General features: G+C 36.0%; 1 protein-coding gene across 6 annotated transcripts in view; it reads right to left on the bottom strand.

The window, feature by feature from the left end:
* The window catches only part of LOC150096498 (guanylate cyclase 32E-like), a 644,496-nt gene that overhangs the window by 208,023 nt on the left and 414,088 nt on the right, over positions 1–22,385 (bottom strand). For 4 of the 6 annotated variants that reach the window (XM_090407815.1, XM_090407814.1, XM_090407817.1 and 1 more), the window contains one exon: positions 3,412–4,173. In XM_090407815.1, the coding sequence (XP_090263941.1) occupies positions 3,412–3,819 (408 nt within the window). In that variant the 5' untranslated portion in view covers positions 3,820–4,173. Of the gene's footprint in view, positions 1–3,411; positions 4,174–6,355; positions 6,484–22,385 lie in introns of those variants that run through there. The other 2 variants (XM_090407816.1, XM_090407818.1) reach the window with 2 other exon arrangements.

Consider the following 22,385-nt stretch of genomic DNA (forward strand, 5'->3'; position numbering starts at 1 on the left):
ATCCCATGTGGAATCGGAAGAACTTTTAAGTTTTTTTTTTTTTGTGTGTGTGGCAAGTTCAGCCTAGCTCAAATAGTTGGTTTTATGTTCCCTGAAATTTGGATTTTTGGCCGCTAGTCCCATAAAATATGCAAATTGCTAAAGAACACACATGATTAACATAATACAGTATATTGACTTCTCCTCACAAGCCAGCCAGTCCATTCTGATCTTCACATATGCTTATGTGTTACTCTTGCACTAATGAAGATCACTGTAGCCAATACTTCAATTAAGGAGAACTTAGCAATGGATCTAGCCGGAGTAGTCCACCGCCGTATTAGTGTTAATGCTACCGATTTACCTTTCTTGATGTTCATAAAAATAAAAAGGTTTTGCCAATAGACTTTTAGGAATTGGAGTAACTCCAGCTCAATTCCTGTTATACAACGAGAGGTGATATAAACAACATAAATATATAAAAATCTTAATATTCATCCGATTTCATTTATTCATTCTTTAAGATTCGTATGAAAAATCTTAAGATCTTATTGTTAGGTTAGTCGGTTTTCTTTCATTTCATGTGTGTGGTTGAACACAGCATGAATAGCTTGGGCTAATGATTTCTAAAGAGCACGATTTAAAAAAAAAAAATGGGACGCCGTTGATTTGTCACACCAATAAAGGAACGTGCTCTACATGTTGGGCCTTTTAGTTGTGAAGGGGGTAAATGGTAGGTACACACAACTGCAGTGTCTTACATACAGCGTGTTTAGTTGACGGCACTTATGTTGATATTCTTAATTTTTTCTACTTTTGAAATCCAAATCGTGTGATCGCGTAGTTTCAAAGTTACTGCAGTTTTTGGTGTAAAGTGCGATTTCTAATTAAACAAAATTCTACTTATTCCTGACTTGAGTGCAATTCTCAGTTTCCATTTTCTTCCTGCATGTAGATTGGTCCATTTTTGTCATTCAAGGAATGATTAAAATATAAATTTTAGCCTATTAATAGCATCATAAATTGAGTAGAATTTTTTTTTTACTTTTATTTTATCCTTTTTTTTTTCGATACAAGTACACAGAAAACCCGTATTTCTCGTCTGCTTCCGATGACCAGGAGTCAAACAGGATCCTTGATAGCGTGTTAGTTCCATTATCTTTGCAGAAAAAGTGGGTTACAATTATGTGGAATCCAAACAGTTAACATCCGGTATCCAGGATCCTAACATGTGACAGTCTTTTGTTAACGAAACCATTTTAATAAATTAAATATTAATTTCGTAGTATTTTGTCGTTTAAGCACAGAATTCTTAAAGATCTACCGACTGCTATATTTTCCAGTGTTGCGATAACACTAATGAAATGTAATAAACGCGATAAAGTAGAAGATATAAAAGACCATTTAAAGCCTTTCACTTTCATACGTGCTCCTTGAATGTCCAATTCAGCTTCATCAGTTAAATACACTCCAGACATTTATTGAATTTTTTTTTGTTGTTTGTTCGTCCGCTAATTGAAATCCTTTATATAAGGCACACATCTGAGGAACTCGATATCCGTAAATTGTTCTGTTTCGACGGAGATGACACCACGCTGACACAAGCCTGAAACCGGAATGATACGCGTGTGATGCCTTCATTAGAGATCTGGTGTCCGGAGGAATATAATTGAAAAGATAAGAAGGAAATTCAAGCAACCTCCTCAATGCCATTCAGAAAGTTCTCGAAAGGCTGCTAAATTATTTATCGAGTTTTAAATCTCTTTCCAAAATACTTCAATGAATGCAGTCTAAAGAGATGGACGACAATGGATTTTTCTTTTTTTTTTAGTGTCCCTTAAAAATAATTACCTAGAACTGTGTATCGACATTAATATCAAGGTTTACCTGTTCTTTAAACTAATTTCTTATGCATAATAACTACCCATTAATTATTCTTCCATGAGGAAAACAGCAACCATAAAGCATTTTTCAACACAATATCTCCATTAATAGGAAAAATGGTTTCGTGCATTACGTAATCCAAAGAAAAGCTCAGTTTATAAATAAAAAAAACATTCTGGACACAGATTTGTTTTCCTTTTTATTTGTAGAGTGAATATTTTCTCGGCAAATAGGGAAATTTCTTCTTGGAAAAATACCGCTGCTTGTAAGGACTTGATTTTGTTTGAAGTACAACTATGGATATGGAGCCAAGATTTTTATACCCATTAAGTGTTTTTCTTGAGCAGTATTTTTAACTGTACTAAATTCAATACTCAATGTGGTATTTAACCCCCATCCCTCTTTCTAGTTGCGTCTCATGTTACATTTATTGGAGCTCATTTCTATAAAGAGGTGGCAGAATTCTACCTACTGAAACTCCAGTCTTTCAACTGAAAAACAGACAAACCGGACATGCGCAGTTTCCAGACATACTATACAAGTTTTCGTAGTCTTACTTGCTTTTGTCATAATTTCAAACGACCAAACTAAGTCGTTTTAAAGAAAGTTATAACTTATAAAAACAGTTGCTTTGTCAAGAAAATTCTTGTTACCATTATACTTTTACCGATCTCTCTCTCTCCCTCTCAACCTACATCGGGAACTGCAACTTGAAGTGTTGAAGACCCTTCATTGTGATCAAAGCTATAAAATGCTAGTTTCTCTCATTCTCAACCTTTGTCTCCATTTTCTTTTTACTAAAGGAATTCCCACTGATCAGACAATGTTTACTGACATTTGCGCTGTCGTTTATTTCTGCGTTCCGTTTCACATTCTTCCATTATTAAACTAAGCTGAAAGTATAAAAACAAAGAACCTAATAATTTCGATTACTTCTTCTCTTCAAATACACACTTTTTGAAGCTGATGGCAAGTGAATTTTTGTTGTAGTAGCTTCATGAATAATTACGATAGCATGGAATATTCTTTTAAAAAGAAGTGGGCTGTGAATTTATCGCATTAAATTGCCAAATCATGTTGAGACAAAGGACGAAATGTATTTTTTCGCATCTTGTGTGGGCAAAGTTCAATTGGGAGGGGGCTATATCGAAGCAAAACCAATGAATGCGTGAACATATTTGATATTATGTGCGCGTGCTGGGTATACTTTAAACGTTGCACATTATTTCTAACATTTCTAAAAACGATATACTGTTTCGCAATAAAGAGAAGGCTGTCGTCGTATGTGCGATTTCTAGTTCTGGATTTATTCAATTCCTAGGAGAAAATTTCTCATAAATATCTCGATGATATCATAAATATTAGTTCTGAAATGGAAATATTAAACTATGATACGTCACGCAGAGATTAATTCTGCTCATGGTCATGTAAGCATTCATTTCGCGAGCTGGCATCGTAGCAAACATATCTTGAACGGGGTGGTAGCTGTCATATTTCTGTGTACTTAGGGAAAATGGTACCGAGAGTTGCTGAACAAAGAATACTTACGAAAGAGATCATGGGCATGTTCCACGCAGCGGCTACTTTAGCTTCGGATTCACAACTGTTGTCCGGACCAATGAAGGCAACGATGTTATCGCGTTCCATTTCGGTCATCTTGGCAATGGCTAGGGCACTCTCCGGCTCGTCGGTGTCACCGACCTGAAACTGTAGGATGTGGTCAGGTAGCAAATCGTATCTCTTGTTCACTTCATTCACCGCGAGGGGAACTGCGCCGGCTATCAGCTTCCCCAAACCCGACCCGGACTTATGCTTGAAAGAAACGAGAAATCCAATGGTTATGTTTGGCTTCGACGCGTCCTTTTGTGCACAAACACTGACCAGAAAGTCCGAATAAATAATTTGTGACTGCAAGTAGATAAATGCAGTAAGCAGGTGAGAGCTGCGAGTCCTCATTATGCAAGTAAGAATGAAGAAATTTTCTTGCGAAAATAGATAAGCGACCCGCGCACCTCTTCTCCAGGGAACTGCAGCAGAATTAAATTCTCTGCCAGGATCAAGAATGTCCCTCTTAACTGTCTCCACCAATAAAGAATTCCTTTCTTATCTCTCAACTTTATTCTCGCTTGGACTGTTCATTTCTGTGTTCAGCATGTAAACAACTTCAGGAGGGACTTGGCAAAATGAAACCTGTTTTGTTTATTCACATTTTGAAATGACGGATCTTCGATAGCGTAAAAAGTCCATCTCCAGATCAAGGATGTACAGGTCGCAGGAGACATCGGCCGAGTACATGGAAAAGTTGCACGACTAAAGGGAAAAAATAATAATTAAAACAATATTCATTAAAGGTGAGCAATACATGTGAATTATGTCAAGAAAAAATAATTTTAAAAACAGATATAACACTTAATTGATAGCAAAAAAATAAAGCGGCAAGTAACTATCTCCTTTCACCGAACAGAATGGGGGGGGGGGGGCTGTTTAAGACCATCGTTTAGCGTTCGTTCATTTTTTGTGTGTGCTTTGAAAATGTGCGCTGTTCCCACCCGACTTAGAGCGCCCTGCTGAGAAAAGGGAAAGACTGATGCGACAAGAACTGAAAGTGGAAGTATATTCCGCGTAACAGATCTTAGATGTATGTGTCAAACATAAGTCAAGAAAAAAAATAAGTGCGCTTTGTACGTATGCATAGTATTCTACTATGATGCAAATTATTGTATTTATTGATATGGCAAATATCAAAGGAAACTTGCATCAAGAAACGATACTATTGGTGTGTCATTTCGTCGAGTATCGTGTTAACCTATTTGTCGTCATATCCTCTATCATAGAGCAGCATTTTCGGATTATACAAACTGTTGACTCCAGACATGATACAACACACTGCACATGGATTCTCGTAAATGGTCGTGCAGTTTTAAACAAAACTGGATTATATTTGACGAATTATTTAGCAATTACAAATACCAAATTTCATCGCAACTCATCCAGCTTGTAGCTGTATTAATGCAGTGCAGTGTCGCTAATTCGGGGTTTGGAACCTTTTAAAACTTCGGCCTAATCACTGTAGTATGGATTGATACCACAGTGGTTGTTTTATGACTTGGAAATTGATGCCAAAATTAGTTTGTCTAAGCCAAATAAAATCTGAAAGTAATGAAGTGAGTCCAGTGAAACTAGAATGTTAACATTTATATTTTCAGTGAACATCCATCTAAAATAAGCCTGTAAACAAGAAAATGGTGAAATCGTGATACGCTGTATTAAGATGAAGAATGGCCATCTTAATACAGCGTATCATGATTTCACCATTTTCTTCCCAAATTTTCAAGGACATTCCTTGAATAAGACTGGTATTTGGGGTTATTTTTTATTCTATTTCGCTTTCTGAATTATATTCGCCATTGCAATTATTATAGCAATTAAGACAAATATTTACATGCCGTGTGAAGTATTCATGAGAAACTAGCAGCAAACCTTGGTATTTTGAAGAAAATGTATTGTTAGGGAAAATATTGCTATTAATTAACGCATCTAGTTAAAATCAGTCGTTTGTATTAAATGTGTACAAATAAACGTTTTCTAAAAAAAAAAAATCACTTAAAATAGTGTTCTATCCCGAAAATCACCAAGACGGGGAGGCATTTGCCAATATAATGAAGGAATGAAGAGAGCCTTCGTTGCTCAGCCAGTTTCGAGATTTCCTTTGGTAAGAACGATCTAGGTTCGAATCCCGTCTAGGACGTGAAGAGCCTTTCCGCTGAAATTCTATTGGCCATTCCCATATTAAGATGGAGGGATTCTTCTGCACAAAACCCAAGTCGGTCATAACACACGCAATTAACGGACATCAGTAGCTGCTAGTTGCGAGGCAACGCCTACGTTGCGCGGTAACCAATAAGACTGAATGAATGGTTTTCCTTTTATTGAGTTGGAGTTTCATTCTCTGAGTTGACTTCAAATAGTCCGAAGCACAATCAACTTGATTGTGATTCGGACTGTTTGAATCCATCGGACTGAACAAGTTTGCTATAAATGTTTGTGTTTTAATATTTTATTTAATTTTATGGATTAGTTTGTAAACTGCATATTTGCCGATGCATTTCTGGTAAAAATTCAAAGCTTTTCCTGAAACATTTACAAAGTTAAGATTCTTCCCGATTCCTATCTTTCATGGACTGACATGAATTGTTTGAGAAGCCGCGTTCAGTGATAGGGCTCGATAGTACTGCTAGGATTATTTTGATGAACGGATGAATAAAATTAAATTCGAAAATGCACTGTAAAAAATTCATAAACAAAAATTACATTCAGTTTTTGCAGTATTGCAAACATTGTTAATTTGTTCTGAATTTAAATTTTGTTAATGTAAATTAAAGTGTAATGTTTCATTTGGTCACATCAGTTCATAAAAGTGTCTGTTATTACTGTACAGTGGCGACGACTATGCGTAAAATATAATTGGGTGTGTATCAATTAAAGTACTTACCATTTGAGAAGCATCCTTCAAGAACCATGAGAAAATTACAGTATCCACACGTAGTCTTTTACACATTGCGGTAACGTGCATTCCCTGTGAAATGTCGGTAGCCTGAAGTTTCATTTTGTCTAGCGACGAGCATGCGCAATGCCTAAAGGTACCGTGCATCTGTCGCCTAGATACGGAAACGATGGAGAGATGTCAAAATAAAATAAAGAGGGAGGGATTCTTGTGTGAATTCCAAAATTGTTTTATACATGTTTAATATGGTATGAAAAAAAAACATCAGCTGTTCCTATGAAGGCAAGATACAAAAAAAAATACAAAGTAATTTTCAATACGGAAGTATAGTTCCGATTTTTAGACTAACAGTCTAGGAAAATTGGCTTTAATTTCTTCATGAAGTATTCAATTTTGCCTACTTACAAACTATTTCGTAAATTCATAGAAGCCAAATACCTTCATGCTCAGTTTTAAAACTGAAAACAAACGATCCTTAATGAAAATATTCTCTGTCAAGAGAATCTGTCTATTGTCTTATCTTCAGTTACAATACAGCGGACTTGAAGATTTGAGGTAAGAAAAACTGAGTGAGAGATTGAACGAGCAATTAATTCAACAGTTAAGTGAAACATTTTCACTTTTAGCAAATGTCATCTGTGATGAAATACTTAAACCGATTGTGATCCCTGAAAGCAATGCTGTGTATGTCCAGTTAAGAGGAATAAGTAGATGGTAATAACTGTATTCAGTGCTATTGCCATCTCTGAATGGGACTGACTAATTACAGCAATATATTTGACCTGCTTCTAGTATTTTAGAAGTACAATTGCGATTAACTATCTTATTTTATATGATTCAACATGGGACATACTTTTGCTTAAATTGTAATTTATTTAGGTGTATTTCACACACTGCGTAAACACCTGTCATTTTTTGTTTCTTTTATTCAGCGAATTTGGCTAAAGAGTTGACTCAGTTCGGGCGTTTCAAATCAGTACAAAAACATATCGTCACACCTCCATTGAGTACATGGACTCATCGCTGGAGGGCATTTTATACACCATACAATCAACTTCCAATACTGCATAATCCACACTATTCAACATTTGTTCGATCTCAGCGCCCTCTCACGACATAATGTCGAAATACCGCTTAATTAACGTATATTAGGGGTGTTCAACCGGTCGATCGCAGAGCGATTTTTGGGCGATCTCTTGTGTATTCCTCCTTCCCCTTCCTTACAAATTTAATTAAAACTGAAAACACATTTTATTTATCATTATTTTGTATTATTTTTAATTCGCTTTAAGTGTATTGCCATTGTTTATTTATTTTTCGTTAAAATTGTCAAATCAGTAATTTTCTTAATAAGTCTGGGTAAATTAATTAATTTGGATCAGTGGAAGTCAAACAGCGAGCCGAGTGAATACGATTATAAACAAAGTGTAAAAACTCGATTGTAGCTTAAATATTAAATATTCCAAAGCACATTACATCAATTTTTTACTTAGGTTAAGTCCCATGTGAATATTGTAAAAAATTAAATTTTGTTTGTCTCGGTATAGCTTGTATTAGGTGTTTTTGTAAATAACTCTTTTGAAGCTAACTGTATATACTGCTTTAATAAGAATATCTTAGAGTGTTAAAAACAATGGCAATGTTTTTGTCGCCGAAGCTGTACTTTGCAGCATTAGAAAGATTGTTATTGAAACTTGTATATATGTATGAGAAAGGCTTGCAGGCTCTAAGTATAAACATCTCCGAAGTGTCAGAAAGAGTTAAAACAACTTTCCGATGGCAGGCAACTTACAATCAAAAGAAAGCGGAGGAGAACAAAAGGCGTGCCGAACTTGAAACTTAAGATGAAAGACTCGCACCGATTCTTTGGGGGTTGCCAAACTTCATGCGAAGTCTCAGAGGAGGCTTAATAAAAAGGGACTGAAGCAAGCAGACGGGGTCCCGGTTTCAGAATTGCTGTCAGAGAGGGTTTGTCGCCCAGTCTAGAGTCGCCGTCAGAGAGACTGCCTGGATCCACGTTGCTTGAGAGAGGAGTTCCCCGCTTCCAGAAAGGAGCTTCTCGGTTCGAGACGTCGCTAGATAGAGACTACTTCTAGGCCGCAGACAAGGTTTCAAATTGCCGAAAGGAAGAGTTTCAATTGCCGGAGAAAAGTTTCCAGGCCAGGTTAATGTCAGACATTCACCAGTGTGTTGCGTTTTCATTACAATTTGATGACTCAAACGACTTAACTGATATTGCTCAGTGAGTGGTATTTATTTGCATGGTATTTCAAGATTATTCAAGTAAAGAAGAACTTTTGAAAATTATACCATTATTGGGGAGGACTAGCAGAGAAGACATTTTTTCGGCATTTGATTAATTTGTGAAACAACACAAATTTCCGCTTTTTAAACTTGTGTCTATTATTACTGATGGTGCTCCTGCAATGATAGGTAATAAATCAGGCTTCATTTCATTATGTAAAAACGATGACAAATATCCAGATTTTTTAATGTACCACTGTATTATTCACCAACAAGTACTGTGTAGTAAAAGATTAAACACAAAAGATGTTTTGGATATTACATTTAAAATTGTAAATTCTGTTCGAGGAAAAGCCCTGCAATGGCGGTTATTTAACTTACAGGCAGATGATGATAGGGAACTAATATTGTACAATAACGTTCGCTGTCTCAGCAGAAGTCAATTTTTAGAAAGATATTTTGTATTAATTAACGATATAAATTTTTTTCTTGATGAAAAAGGAGATATTTATCCACAAGTGATAAAAGATGGTGGTTACACTTATTATTTTTAGTAGATTTCTGTGCTAAATTAAGCAATTTAAATTTAGAGTTACAACGTAGAGATAAAAATTTAATTGACATGTTAAGTTCAATAAAAACTTTAAAACAATACTTACTTTTATTAAAGAAAAATATAAATGACCGCGAATTTAGACATCTCCCGTATTTAAACATTTTTTAACAAAATCAAGAAATGCTTCGCTATGATTTAAAAGAATTTATTCTTGAAATAGAATTAGTTGAGGTAGAAATAAATTCAAGATTTAAAGATTTCAATAAAACTGAAATGATTGTATCTTTTATCAATAATCTATTTCAAGAAAGCTTGAACATCACAGAAATTTCAAATAAAATTTGTGTGCTGTTTGATATGAACCAAGCTGAAGGTAGAACTTGAGATAATAAACATTCAGAATAGTTTACATTTAAAATCAATAAACAATAAAGTCATTTGGAAGAATGCATATGAAAAACTCCCAATATTAACTGATACTGCGCGAAAAATTCTGTCGTGTTTCTGACCGACATACTTGTCAGAATCCGCTTTTTCAAATATCAACGTCATAAAAATCAATTAAGAAACCAAATTACATTGATCATTTGGATTATTGTCTGCGATTGGCCACTTCTTCATATCAACTTGACTATAAAAATATCGCGCGGTCCAAACAATGCCAAATTTCGCATTAACTTTTTTTTTTGTTTTTTAATCAACCAGCATTTCCTGTAACTTGTGAGTTTGTAATCAATCTGTTGTTTTTTCTAACGTTGGTTTTCCAAAATAGAGAAATATTTTATTCCAATATATTTATTTTTTTGTTGTTGTATTCAAATATTTGTTGTATTAAAATAATTTACAGTGATAAATAAATTTTTAAATACACAAAGTTTTTAGTTGTATTTTTTTTTAGTTGTTTATTTGTGCGTAATCAGATATCAGGTTGGGGGAACTTGATCTATATAAGAGAGTAGATCGCCGAATAACTTTTTATAGAAAAGTAGCTCGCGTAGTAAAAAAAAAGGTTGAACACCACTGACGTATACTATGTATTGCTATGTTTTCTATCAATCGCTGCGTTAAATTATGCTACATATAAGGAAAATTACTTAAATGCCCTCAAATTGCTCCAATTGATAGCGTTTGTGTGTAAAAAAAAACACGAAAATAACGCGTTTGTGCACTTTACTAAAAATTGCATTTTTTTCGTGTTTTCTGTTCAAAAAACCTTGATTTTCCCACACTTCGTTGTCGAGCTATTTCCAATTTCGGTTTCAATCAATTCGCCAAGGATACGAATCTGACATTAATCACTATACAGAAGTTGATTTTTAACCTTCAGTTGCATGAATAAAGAAACTACATGATTAAGTAGGGGAATCTAGGGCTATATATTAAGCAAACGTTTGTAGTTTGTGGGTTCAAAAAGGTTTTGTCATTTAATAGTTAAAATATGCTGAGCACGAAAGTGATAACTGCAGATTCGATATTCTTCCCAAAATATTATCGACGCTACAACTTGGAAAAGTAATATCATTGTCGCAGCAAAAATCGTGAATGAATTGTATGCCAGCGTACTTCTCCTTTATAAACCTCACAACAAGCAACCAGTTAAACATGGTCAGTCACCCAGTAACACTTTTTAAAAACTCTGAGAATCAATGTGTCTGAATACATGTGCATCCAGGCAACTGTGCTACGTGCTAGACGCAGAATCGTGCAAAAATGACTGTCTTACTCGCCTTCCCCATCTGAAATTGAGCTGGGGAGAATAGAATTTATTTAATAAATTAATGCCGAGAATTCGAAAGATTCCGTCTTGGATAGCTGTTATACGATTAAAAAAAATTACATATTTAAAAATGTCATCTAAGTACCCAAAAAGGCGATCGGCTGCAATGCGGAATATGTTATTTACTAGCAGTATTTTTTTGTATTATTCAATTCTTTGTTTCTGAAAGGCAATATGTAACTAGACCTACACGTAGATTAAGGTAGTTCTCAACCTTGAAATTAATGTTAAGCAAGTGATATCTTCTAAATGGCAGCCAACTTCCTCTCGCCCTTCTGAATAGTTCGCTCACTTTTTTACATTAAGATGTAGTCGGTTTTTACAAGTACGTAAAATAGTCAGTGAATAACTGGTTGAAAACATTAGGAACTAGAAGTCCATGAGATACTTTATTATTTTCTCTCTCTCTCTCCTTCCCTGTTTTGATCCAGAAGTGTCGAAATTGTCAGGAAACCAAAGCAAAGTATGAAAGATCTGGTTCGAAACGCTTGAACGATACCACTTGCAGATGTTTCTACAGAGTAAGTAATCCTCTCACAATCGACCCCTTAATTTCAGTCCTGTTGTATAAATCCGTCGGATAAAGCATCTTGTAGACACCCTTCCTTTCAGTCCGATTAGATTGAAATTTTCCTTAAGAAATATCAAAAACATTTCGAATTGTTCGAAATCGATTGAAGAAGAAAGACTAGCAGAAGCCTTTTTTACAGTCTTCTTTCTGCACAAAGAAGACTGTAAAATTATACTTTGTAATAATTAGCTGCAGTACTTTTGTTAAAGTGCTGCTTAATGTATCATATTTACTATTGCTGCTACAACAAATCGGAGACGAATTAGTTTTAAACTCATTTGGCTCGTTGTTTAATTGTAGTCTACTTGCCAAAATCCTTTCGATTTTTATAAATTTCATTTTTCATGATCAAGTAAATCAAAACTGTTTAAAATTATTATACGGGCACCTCCACGGAGTCCTAAGACTCATCGCGGGAGACCCAATCAGTCATACCTCTCCTTGAACCCCTTAACAGACAAAGCATTCACAACTGACTCTGGCAACCCATTCCACTCTCCAATCAAAAAATCTAGTCCTCACACCCCTACTGACCACACATTTATTCAGCTTCCAGGGATGACCCTTTGTTCTGGTTCCTCTAGCAAAGTGCTGAAACATTTCCCCTGCATCTATCCTCTAAAACCATTTAAGCAACTTAAATCTCTCTCTGTCATATCCCCTCTTTTTCTTCTCTCAGCCAACTTCTGCAATCCACACACCCTCAATCTATCCTCATAGGGAACATTCCATATGCCACTCACCATCCTGATCACTTGCCTCTGAATCCTCTCCACTACTTCCTCATCCCCAAGAAATCCAGCGGACCAGACTTGAGCACAGTAATCCAGATGTGGGCATATCAAGGCCTTATATAAAGGAATTACAATTTTCTTGTCTCTATTCGTTAATGTGTTCTTCACTAGCCAAGTAATTTCATGGGCCACCTTAGCAATATATCCTCTAAACTTTAACTCTCTGTCTACCCCCCCCCCCTAAATCTCTAGCTATATCTTTTTCCTGGAGTACATCCCCATCAATGTGATACACGGTTTGTAATCTATTTATCCCAAAATGCATAACTTGACATTTCTCGACATGAAAATAATATCCAGTAACTTTTGCCCATCTGACAGCCTACTGAAATCGTCCTGCAAGTTCTCCACATCGGCTTGATTATAAAAAATGAACAATTGGTTTTTTTTTGTTTGCTGAAAATTAATTACAAAAGTTTCTTTTGACATGTTTACAAAAAAAGTGCGCAAAAACAGTTAAAGGGCTTTTTTGTGAACTGATCGGTGAAATAGTTTTGCCACTCTTTTGCTGCATAGCTTCAAGTGGAGGTAAAATACAATCCTCCGCAAACTAGATGATACCACTTTTTTAAGGAAGCATGCGTTGATTCAAGCCGTTAAATAATCGAAATGTAGATAAAACGCAAATATTAGTCCAAAAGTTGAGGATTTAGGGGAAAGAAGAGCAGCTTAGCGACGCGAGAACAGTTTTTGCTTCGTAGGTGAGCAACAGTAATTAATGCATGCCGGTAAGGACTGTTGTCTGACAGTAAGAAGAAAAGCACACAAATCGTGTAAGATTTTATTGCGAACCAGATAAGCTCACTCACATGGTTCAAGAGAGAGCTCAGTTGTGTGTGACGGTTGACTAATACCAGAATACACGACTTACATGTCAGAAATGTTCCTAGATTTAAATAGAATCTGATTCACAAAACACTTCGTTTTTAATACCCAGGTATAGCCTCCACTAAACCATCGGATACGTCGCAAAAACTAAATTGACGTTTATAATTAAATCCTCAGTATTATTTATAACTGCTCCCATTATTTATAAAATGAATGCGTTTAAATGTTAATTATCAACGATATTTAGCGACCGGCCGCTCACGTGACTTCATCACGCAATATATGTTTGAATCTTTTAGCAACAATGCTTCTGTAATTAAATTAATTATTTCGCGAGATCATGTCTCAAGCTTTCAAAATCGAGTTGCACAACAGTTCTAATGATGGTCTCGTAATCTTAATCCACCTCCGCCAATCCAAGATCGAATAGAAGTCGATCTTGGATTGGCGGAGGTGGATTAATTGAAATAATGCTGCTTTGTGTCTTTGTTACAGCTCATAAGTCTCGGGGTTCGAGGTTATCTTGTGAAATGTCGTTTAACGCTCGTGTAAAAAGTGAGTTTTATGTTTGTTTTTCTTGAAAAAATCGCCCATTATATTATTGCTAATTTTTGGAGTTTTATCTTATTTGGTTTATTTCTTAACATTTTTAAGATCTTGCAATAATAAACAAGTGCAATGAAGATGGTGCTAAAATCGCACAAAAATAGAAAAGAAAAAAAAAAAAATATGAGCTCTAGCTACACAGTGAATTTGAAAATGCTTGTCCCTGCTAAAGAGAATCATCTGCCGGGATGAACGTGTGTTTGTACACAAATAAGAGAATATCGAGGGTAGTGTGTTGCCGTGTTGAATAGGATGGCGCTTCCGATTGTAGGTTCGTCTGACAGGACTCTCAGAGGCAGATATAATTGGAAGAGATACAGTATTTTTAGGAAGAAGAGAGACAACATAGGAGGAGGGGTTACTGCTAATAATATCGGACTATTTGAGCCCAGTTGGGGTAGAAATTCGTGAAAACAGTGATGTCCGATTTAGCAATGGGTTTGAGGCTGTTTGGTGTAAGGGGGATTCTAACAAGAATAAAGACTAGTAGATCGGTTGCTGGTGACGAAATGCATCACTAAATCAACTTCGTCGATGGTAAACGAGTAATACTGAGGGTGACTAATTATCCGAGCATTGATTGGATAGCAGTGAAAGCTCGTGAGAATAATCAACCAGACTTTAAGCTGTTGCGAGAACATTTCCACAAGCAGTAACGCATGTGACGAAAGAAACTCCGAAGTCAGAGTGTTAGATGTGATTATAACGTTGGAGGAGGTTCATTTAACACTGTCATTGCCAAGCTGAAAATTGGAATTTCGTGTGGTGGCCAAATTTTTTTTATTTTTTTTATTTAGTTAGCGACGTCCACGCGATAACGCGTGATCGGCCCTTTGGTGAGAACTCGCACCGCGCGATATCGCGTGTTTGGCAGTGAACATGTTAAAGAAGTGACTGTTCTGCCGCCGGCTGGTGAGTCAGCATGCTGTAGTGACCTGGGAATTAGTTACATACAGACACTCCTCTACATACGTTAAGTAGACAGTTCGGCAACTCCTTATGCAAATCGAAATTTAGGCAAGTGGGATTCCTCCCTCTTCCGATTTTTCATAATAGACTTTTATGTCAAACACGTATGCAAAAAAAAAAAAAATTTACATGTAATGTAATGCATAGATATTAAATAGTAAAATGATAAACATTCTGTATATAGCTAAGGGCTATCAACCTGGTTTAGGCAAAATAATTGAGCCAGTGCTTCACTGGATAAAGAAACTCGCCTGCGATGAGAAACTGAATAACAATAGGGGTGATGGGATGAGACAGTTCCGCTAAACTGTCTGTGCCTTTCTCCAGACTAATTTGAGTCTAGAGAAATCTTCCCTTAGAATAGGGAAGATTCTGCCACAGGAAGAAGAGAATGTGCAATAATCACATTCCACAATGGCGGTGTAAAGATTGTCTATCGACCTATCAACATCTCTGGCGTGGGGAAGATTTGGGGGAAGTTGGTAAGAGTTCGCATACATATAGAAATGGGTTGACAGAATCTATACAAGAACGGCATGAGTTTACTAAGTGGAAGTCGTGTTTGAACAACTTGCCCACATTTTATAAAGTTATGATTAAGTTAGGCAAAGAGGAATGAATATACCATAACACCTCGGACTTTGCTAAGGTTATGGGTGATGTCCAAAAGATATGGGATTGGATTATATATTACCAATTTGAATAAGAGGACAGCTGACTGATATATCAAAGAGTCGTGTAAGGAGTAGGTAAGTCTGCAGGATCAGTGGTGTACTACAGGGATCAGCTTTTGTTACTTAGTCTTTACATACATTTTATAAATTACGGATTTTACAACCCTGTTATAAATTTATACACGGTTGTAAAATCCATAATTTATAAAATGAATGCTGATCACCGTAACAAAGGATTTGACTGGTGATATACAGTTATTTGCTATTGACAGGGTTGGATTAACCATTAAGCAAAATAAGCACGTGCTTAGGGCATCATGAAAAAGGGGCACCACAGAATTTCTGCTTTAGTTAGATGACGAATTTAATTTAAATTAACTTTTAATTAGTTTTTCATTGTTTTTATATTTTCTTATTGTTACCTACTTTGTTTCAATAAATAATGACGTGTAGAAGGCCTAATAAAACTGTAACCACGTGCATGATGGTTCGTTTACACCGTATTATCGCTCACGACGCTTTCTGGCACTACCATTGCGTCAAATTAGGTAATTTTTTATAATTAACGTAACTGTTTTATTTTTTATTTTCCTGGCCGTTTTAGGTCTTGTTTTAATAAATTGTCTTATAAAAGGCTCCAGAAGCAAATATAAAACAAATCGCGTGGTTGTCTCAGAAACGCCTCTCCGGTGAAAGGCCTAGCTGTCGCAGAAGTACGACTCCGGTAAAATAAGAGTTAAAGCACGAAAGCACAAGAGTCAGCTGTAAGCCGAAAATTAAATTGTTCGTGTGATTTTGCCTGTGATATGTGTAACTGTGTTGATTGTCACCTAATATTCAACAAACTTTTATTTCTGTATTTAACAGATCCCAAGAACCAAGGTGAAACGTGTTCAATTAAGTGGTGCACAAAAGCGAAAACTATCAAAAAAGAAACAAGAGGAGACTTTGGAATTAGATTCCAAGACTGCAAAGCTGATCGATTTCTTCACACAAATTCCACAACATTATATACCAATTCCTGATCAGAGCCAATCTCCGTCATCAGAAATGGACACAAATACCACTTTGATCACTTCAAAATCAAAATATGATGATGTTGGAATCATCAAGGTGTCACAAGAAGGTTCATCGAGCGCATGTCTCACTACTGACCTCAATTTTTCTGTAAATTCTCTTGATATCTTTTCTGCAAATGTGATGCAAGTTGCTTTACAAAACATTCTGAGGTTGAAATAATTGCTGAAAATGAAAGTTTAGTGGGCCATGGTGATGGTGGTGAAATGATTCAGTCTGCAAAAGATGAAGTAAATATGGCAAAAGATCCAGGGTTGTGGCTTGATTTCTCTGCTGATGACGTGGCTTATTGGACTGCTTGTGGACCCAGTGACTGTCAACACCACAATGGGCAATTTGACAAGTCTTACCGACATTTCAGTAGTGGCAAACCAGTAAGATACTGTTCGCAGAAACTTTGCTGGGACAAAAGCCAATGGTGAAGAATACAAGAGAGTGGTTATTGTATTCACCATCAACGGGATCAGTTTATTGTTTTGTTTGTAAACTGTTTGCTCCTAAACTTTTCTCACATTTTGTTCAAGAGAAGGGTTCAGTGAGTGGCGAAATACTATTGTAATTGATCAACATGAAAAAAGCACTAGTTTTGGGACAGCAGTTTGAAAAACAAATTCAGGAAGAGTGATTACTGGGAACACGGCCTGAGGTGTGTCATATCTGTTGTTCGTACGTTAGCTGAACGTGCCTTGGCTTTTCGAGGAACGGAAGAAAGATTTGGATCATTGCAAAATGGGAACGTTTTAGGGCTGCTTGAGCTCATAAATCAGTTTGATCCATTTTTAGCAGGTCACATTGCGAAATATGGAGATTGTGGCAAAGGAAATCCTTATGTCCAAAGCCATCTGTGAGGAACTCATTCAATTGATGGCTCAAAAGGTCCACGTGCTTATTGTTGATGAAGTAAAATCTTCTGGTTATTTTAGTTTGTCAGTTGATTCAACACTAGATCTGTCATATATCGACCAGTTAAGTGTTTTACTTAGGTACTTAAAGATTGACAACCTGTTGAAGCTTTTTAACCTTTCTGGAAATAAAAAGCCATACCGGTGAGGAAATGGCAAATCAGGTGTTGCAGTATTTATGTAAAGTTTGTCAGCTAAACTTTTTAAAATGTAGGGGTCAGTCTTATAACAACACTGCTAGCATGCCTGGGCGTTATAAGGGGATGCAGTAAAAATTTTAGAAACAAACAAGTTTGCTATATATGTGCCCTGTGCAGCTCATTCACTAAATTCGGTAGGCCGAAGTGCTGTTGACTGCTGTCAAGAAGCGGTTAATTTCTTCTCTACAGTGCGATTGCTCTGTACCTTTTTTTTTCAGCCTCAATCAGCCGGTGGACAATTCTTAAAGGTTGTATTGGAAATGAAAATGTCTTAAAATCCCTCTCTGATACCAGATGGGAGGCACATACTATGGCAACAGCAGCAATTTTGAAATCTTTCCTTCAAATTTTAGAAGCCTTAGACTGTATAGACGAAGATCAGTCACAAAAGGGAGACATTAGAAGAGAAGCAGATAATATTGCAAAAAAGATGCAAGAGCTAGAATTCGTTTTAATGTTGAATTTTTGGGATGAGATTTTGCAACATTTTCATAGAGTAAGCCAAGTTCTACAGAATGAGGATGCCAACTTAAAAACGTGCAGATCTGATCGATCATTAGCTGACCAATTGTGCACTTCACGAAATGAATTTGAAAGATATGAAGCAGCTACAAAGGAAGTGCTACGAGATGTTGATTACAAGGCAGCTCAAACTCACAAACGTATCAGAAAGAAGGTACCCAATGACAGAGATGCTCCAGAAGTATATCTGAATGCCAGAGATAAATTTTGTATCACCACCTTTTACACAATTGTTGACAAACTTGAAACTGAGATGAGAAGAAGAGGAGAGATATACAAAGAAATATCAGAGAGATTTTCTTTTCTGAGTGATGTGCCACATAATGCTACTTCAGTGACTTCATCATCTACTGAAATTGAACTCAGTGTTGTCAAAAGCTGATTGATGCTTACCCAGAGGACTTGAACACTAAATTCTCAGCTGAGCTTCAGCAGTTTCACTCATATGTGCACCATAAGTTCAGTGCAACAAAAAAATGTAAACACAAGATTCAGTCATGCTGAACTTTATAAAATAATTGTAGAAGACAATATTGATTGTGCCTTTCCAAATGTAGACATTGCCTTTCGTATATTTTTAACATTAATGGTCACAAATTGCTCAGATGAGCGTTCATTTTCTCAGTTGAAGTATATTAAAAATCCCATCAGAACAACTATGCAACAAGGCAGGTTGAATGCCTTATCTCTACTAAGTATAGAAGCAGATGTGTTGCGTAAGATTAATTTTGAGGATCTGATCAAAGACTTTGCAATTAAAAAAAGTAGGAGAAAACTTTTCAAATCTAAATAAAGTTGAAGTATACAAAAATAAACATTATTTTCCATCTTACTATAAGTTTTTTTTTTTTTTTTCATTTTGAAAAATAAAAATGTATTTTATGGTTTATTATTGTTTATATTTTGAATTACATATATATGGGGCACCAAAATCTTTTAAGTGCTTTATGGGTCTTAATCCGGCCCTGGCTGTTGATGCAAAGACAGGCAGAGTAACCTCGAATGCGACTGCCATGTAGCATTTGCAGAATTGTCTGATTTTAAACGAGTGAGTGTATAAATGAATGAGCGGATGAAAATTTGAATAAGCTGGAATTGCGGGCACATGAAAATGGCTATCAGTTCAATGTTTTTAAGTTATAATGTACTTGGTTTTAATAAGATCCAGTGGTGTATTATATTGGTGAGATTATGCTAGAAGAAACTGATACGGCTAGGGATCTTGGAATTTTAGTAGATAGGAAGTTCAAGGGCCATAAAGCAGATTGCAATGACAAAGAATAATTACAGTGCCGAAACGAACATTGACACGGATAAGGAAGTCATTTTATCTCTTTGCAAGGCTTTGATATGATATCTGATTGCTGTTCGCAGATCTGGTCTCGTGGTTTCTGAGGTGATGTAGATACAGTGGATTCGGTACAAAGAAGAATCATTAAAATTATATTAGAACTGTGGAATCTAGATTGAAGACAGATTGAGAATTTGTGTACTATATACACTTGCAAAAAGAAGAAAGAAGAATGGTATAATAGACCTACAAACTTCGGAAAAGGTTATAGTACGCCAGTAGATGCAATTTTAAATTTTATAGAGGGTGAGGAAAAGGCATCCATGTAAGCTTGGGGAATGAATGCAGCTAAGAAAGTGGGTTAGAACTCGATTTTTCTCCCATAGCGTTGAGTGATTGGAATGGATTGCTTCTGAAGGCGGTCTAAATGGATTCAAGAAAAGGAATGATGGCTGGTATGGTGATATGTGGTCTGACTCGATAAGTCTGATTCCTGGAGGTATATAGTAATAAGTTCTTGCTGTTCAGATTCCTATAGAAGCAAAATTTAGAATTATTTTTACAGTTCGAGGATTGAAGTCCGAAATATAGAGAAGAAGTGAAATATCTGCATTTCGTTGGTTGTAGTTTGGAAAGGAATGAACTTTAAATTCGTCCTGGCCATATTTTATCTCATATTCCCAATTTCTTTACTCCTATTCCATCTAGGACTTGAACATCTTTACTGATATTTTTAAAGTAAACCAGTCTCATTACCGGTGACAAGCCGATTCTTTTTGGAAACTCAGATTTTTATTCTGTAAAACAGTCGATCTTTCAAACTACATACAGTACAGTTAACAAACATGTTGTAATAGCCTAGGTATGTAATAATAGCTTATGCAATCGATCTGCATTCTCAAAAGAAGTAGAGGGCCGGATCCGGTTCTCTACTTCTTTTGATCTGGCCCTAATATCTATTATAGCGAAGTTTGTCTGATTCATGTGGTAGAAAACATGGTGTGTTTTACTAACTCACATTAAGCTGACGTCATACGATTTGTGCAAAACACAGTTTTCTGTAACCAAGGTCTCTTTCTCACTTAGACTAGCGGCGTGTGTGAACGTGTTACAACGTGTCAGTTCGGTACTTGCGTTGGTGTTGTGTTCTGTTCAGTGCCTGCGGTGTATAAGACAGTTTTGTTTGACAGTTCTGAATATCGCTTATAAATTTGGGACAATGTCAGGGGTTATTGCAAAAAAAAAGAAAAGTAGATGCAGAGAATCGTCGATTTCAAGATAACTGGACGGAGGATTATTATTTTATTCTGAATAAAAGTTTGCCTGTATGTTTGCTGTGCAACGAATCCGTATCCATCAACAAAGAATACAACTTGAAGAGACATTTTACTTCGAGACATGCGGATTATCCAAAAATTGATGGACAACTACGAAAAGATGAAATACAGAAGTTGAAGAACTTGGATACCCAGCAGCAAATGTCCAACAAGCAAAGAATGCAGCACCACAGCATTGTCAAAGCCAGCTTTGTGGTAAGCGAAAAAATCGCTAAGCATTCTAAGTCATTTGGTGAAGGAGAATTTATCAAAGAATGTCTGCTGGATGTTGCAAGCGTAACATGTCCTGAAAAGAAAAAAGACTTAGAGAATATTCGTTTGTCGAGAAGTACTGTTGTCCGATGGATAGAAATTATGGCTGATGATATCAAAAAACGTTTAAAAGAGAAGATTGCTAGATTGGAAGCATTTTCAATTGCTTTGGATGATAGCACCGATGCCTCCGATACAGCACAACTAGCAATATTTATTCGAGGAGTTGATGCGGATTTCAACATCACAGAAGAATTATTGGCGCTTCGGCCGTTAAAAGGAACAACTACCCGTGAAGATATATTTGAAACAGTCAATACAGTCTTCGAGAGATTTGGGCTTAAATGGAGTTCACTATCTGGCATATGCAGTGATGGAGCCCCTGCAATGGTTGGTGCACAGAAGGGATTTATTGGAATAGTTCATGAAAGAGCAATAGAACTACAAATCCATCCGAAAATTTAACAGATTTTCACTGCATTATCCACCAACAAAATCTGTGTGCAAAATTGATTAAATTCACAAATGTTATGGAAGTTGTAGTAGCCAATATTAACTTTATTAAGTCACGTGCATTTAATCACCGCCAATTTAAGGAGTATTTGGCAGACCTATTTTCGGATTATGAAGATGTGTCTTATTATTGTGAAGTGAGGTGGTTGAGTAAAGGTAAAATGTTAAAACGATTTTATGATCTGAGACAAGACATTGCAGATTTTATGGACATAAAAGGAATCGCAATTAACCAAGTAAAAGATGATGAGTGGGTGTGTGATTTAGCATTCCTTGTAGATGTTACCGGATACCTAAACGAACTGAATCTTAAATTGCAAAAACAAGGACAATTGTTCATGAACTGCATGGACATGTCAAAGCTTTTTGTAATTAACTAAGATTGTTGGAAAGTCAGATAAGAGCTAAAAATTGTTATCATTTTCCTACTCTAGCAACTCATAAAAATATCCCTTATAATTGTTATGGAGATGAACTGAAGGCACTAATAGAGAATTTGATACAAGGTTTGCCAACTTCAAAAACAAAGACTGCACATTCGCTATATTTGCTCTTCCGATGGATGCTGATGTAAATAATGTGCCAGAAAACTTACAGATGGATCTTCTTGAGCTTCATGCGGATTTAGCGCTAAAATCACAATTTAACAACATTGCTTTGACGGATTTTTATCAATTTTATTTGGTGGAAGAAAAATATACAAATTTAGGCGCCTTTTCAAAAAAAATCATTTGTCTTTTCGGCAGCACATATGTGTGAACACTTTATTTCGAGGATGAAATACAATAAATCAAAAATTCGGACAAGAATAACGGACGAAAACCTCGAAAATTCTATGCAATTATCCTTAAGTAATATTAACGTCGATGTCGATAGTCTCGTAGTTGAAGTACAAGGCCAATCTT

The sequence above is a fragment of the Typopeltis vanoorti genome, chromosome 18, assembly GCF_054136105.1.
Source record: "Typopeltis vanoorti isolate ZY-2024b chromosome 18, IOZ_Tvanoo_1.0, whole genome shotgun sequence".
Classification (NCBI taxonomy): Eukaryota; Metazoa; Arthropoda; class Arachnida; order Uropygi; family Thelyphonidae; genus Typopeltis; species Typopeltis vanoorti.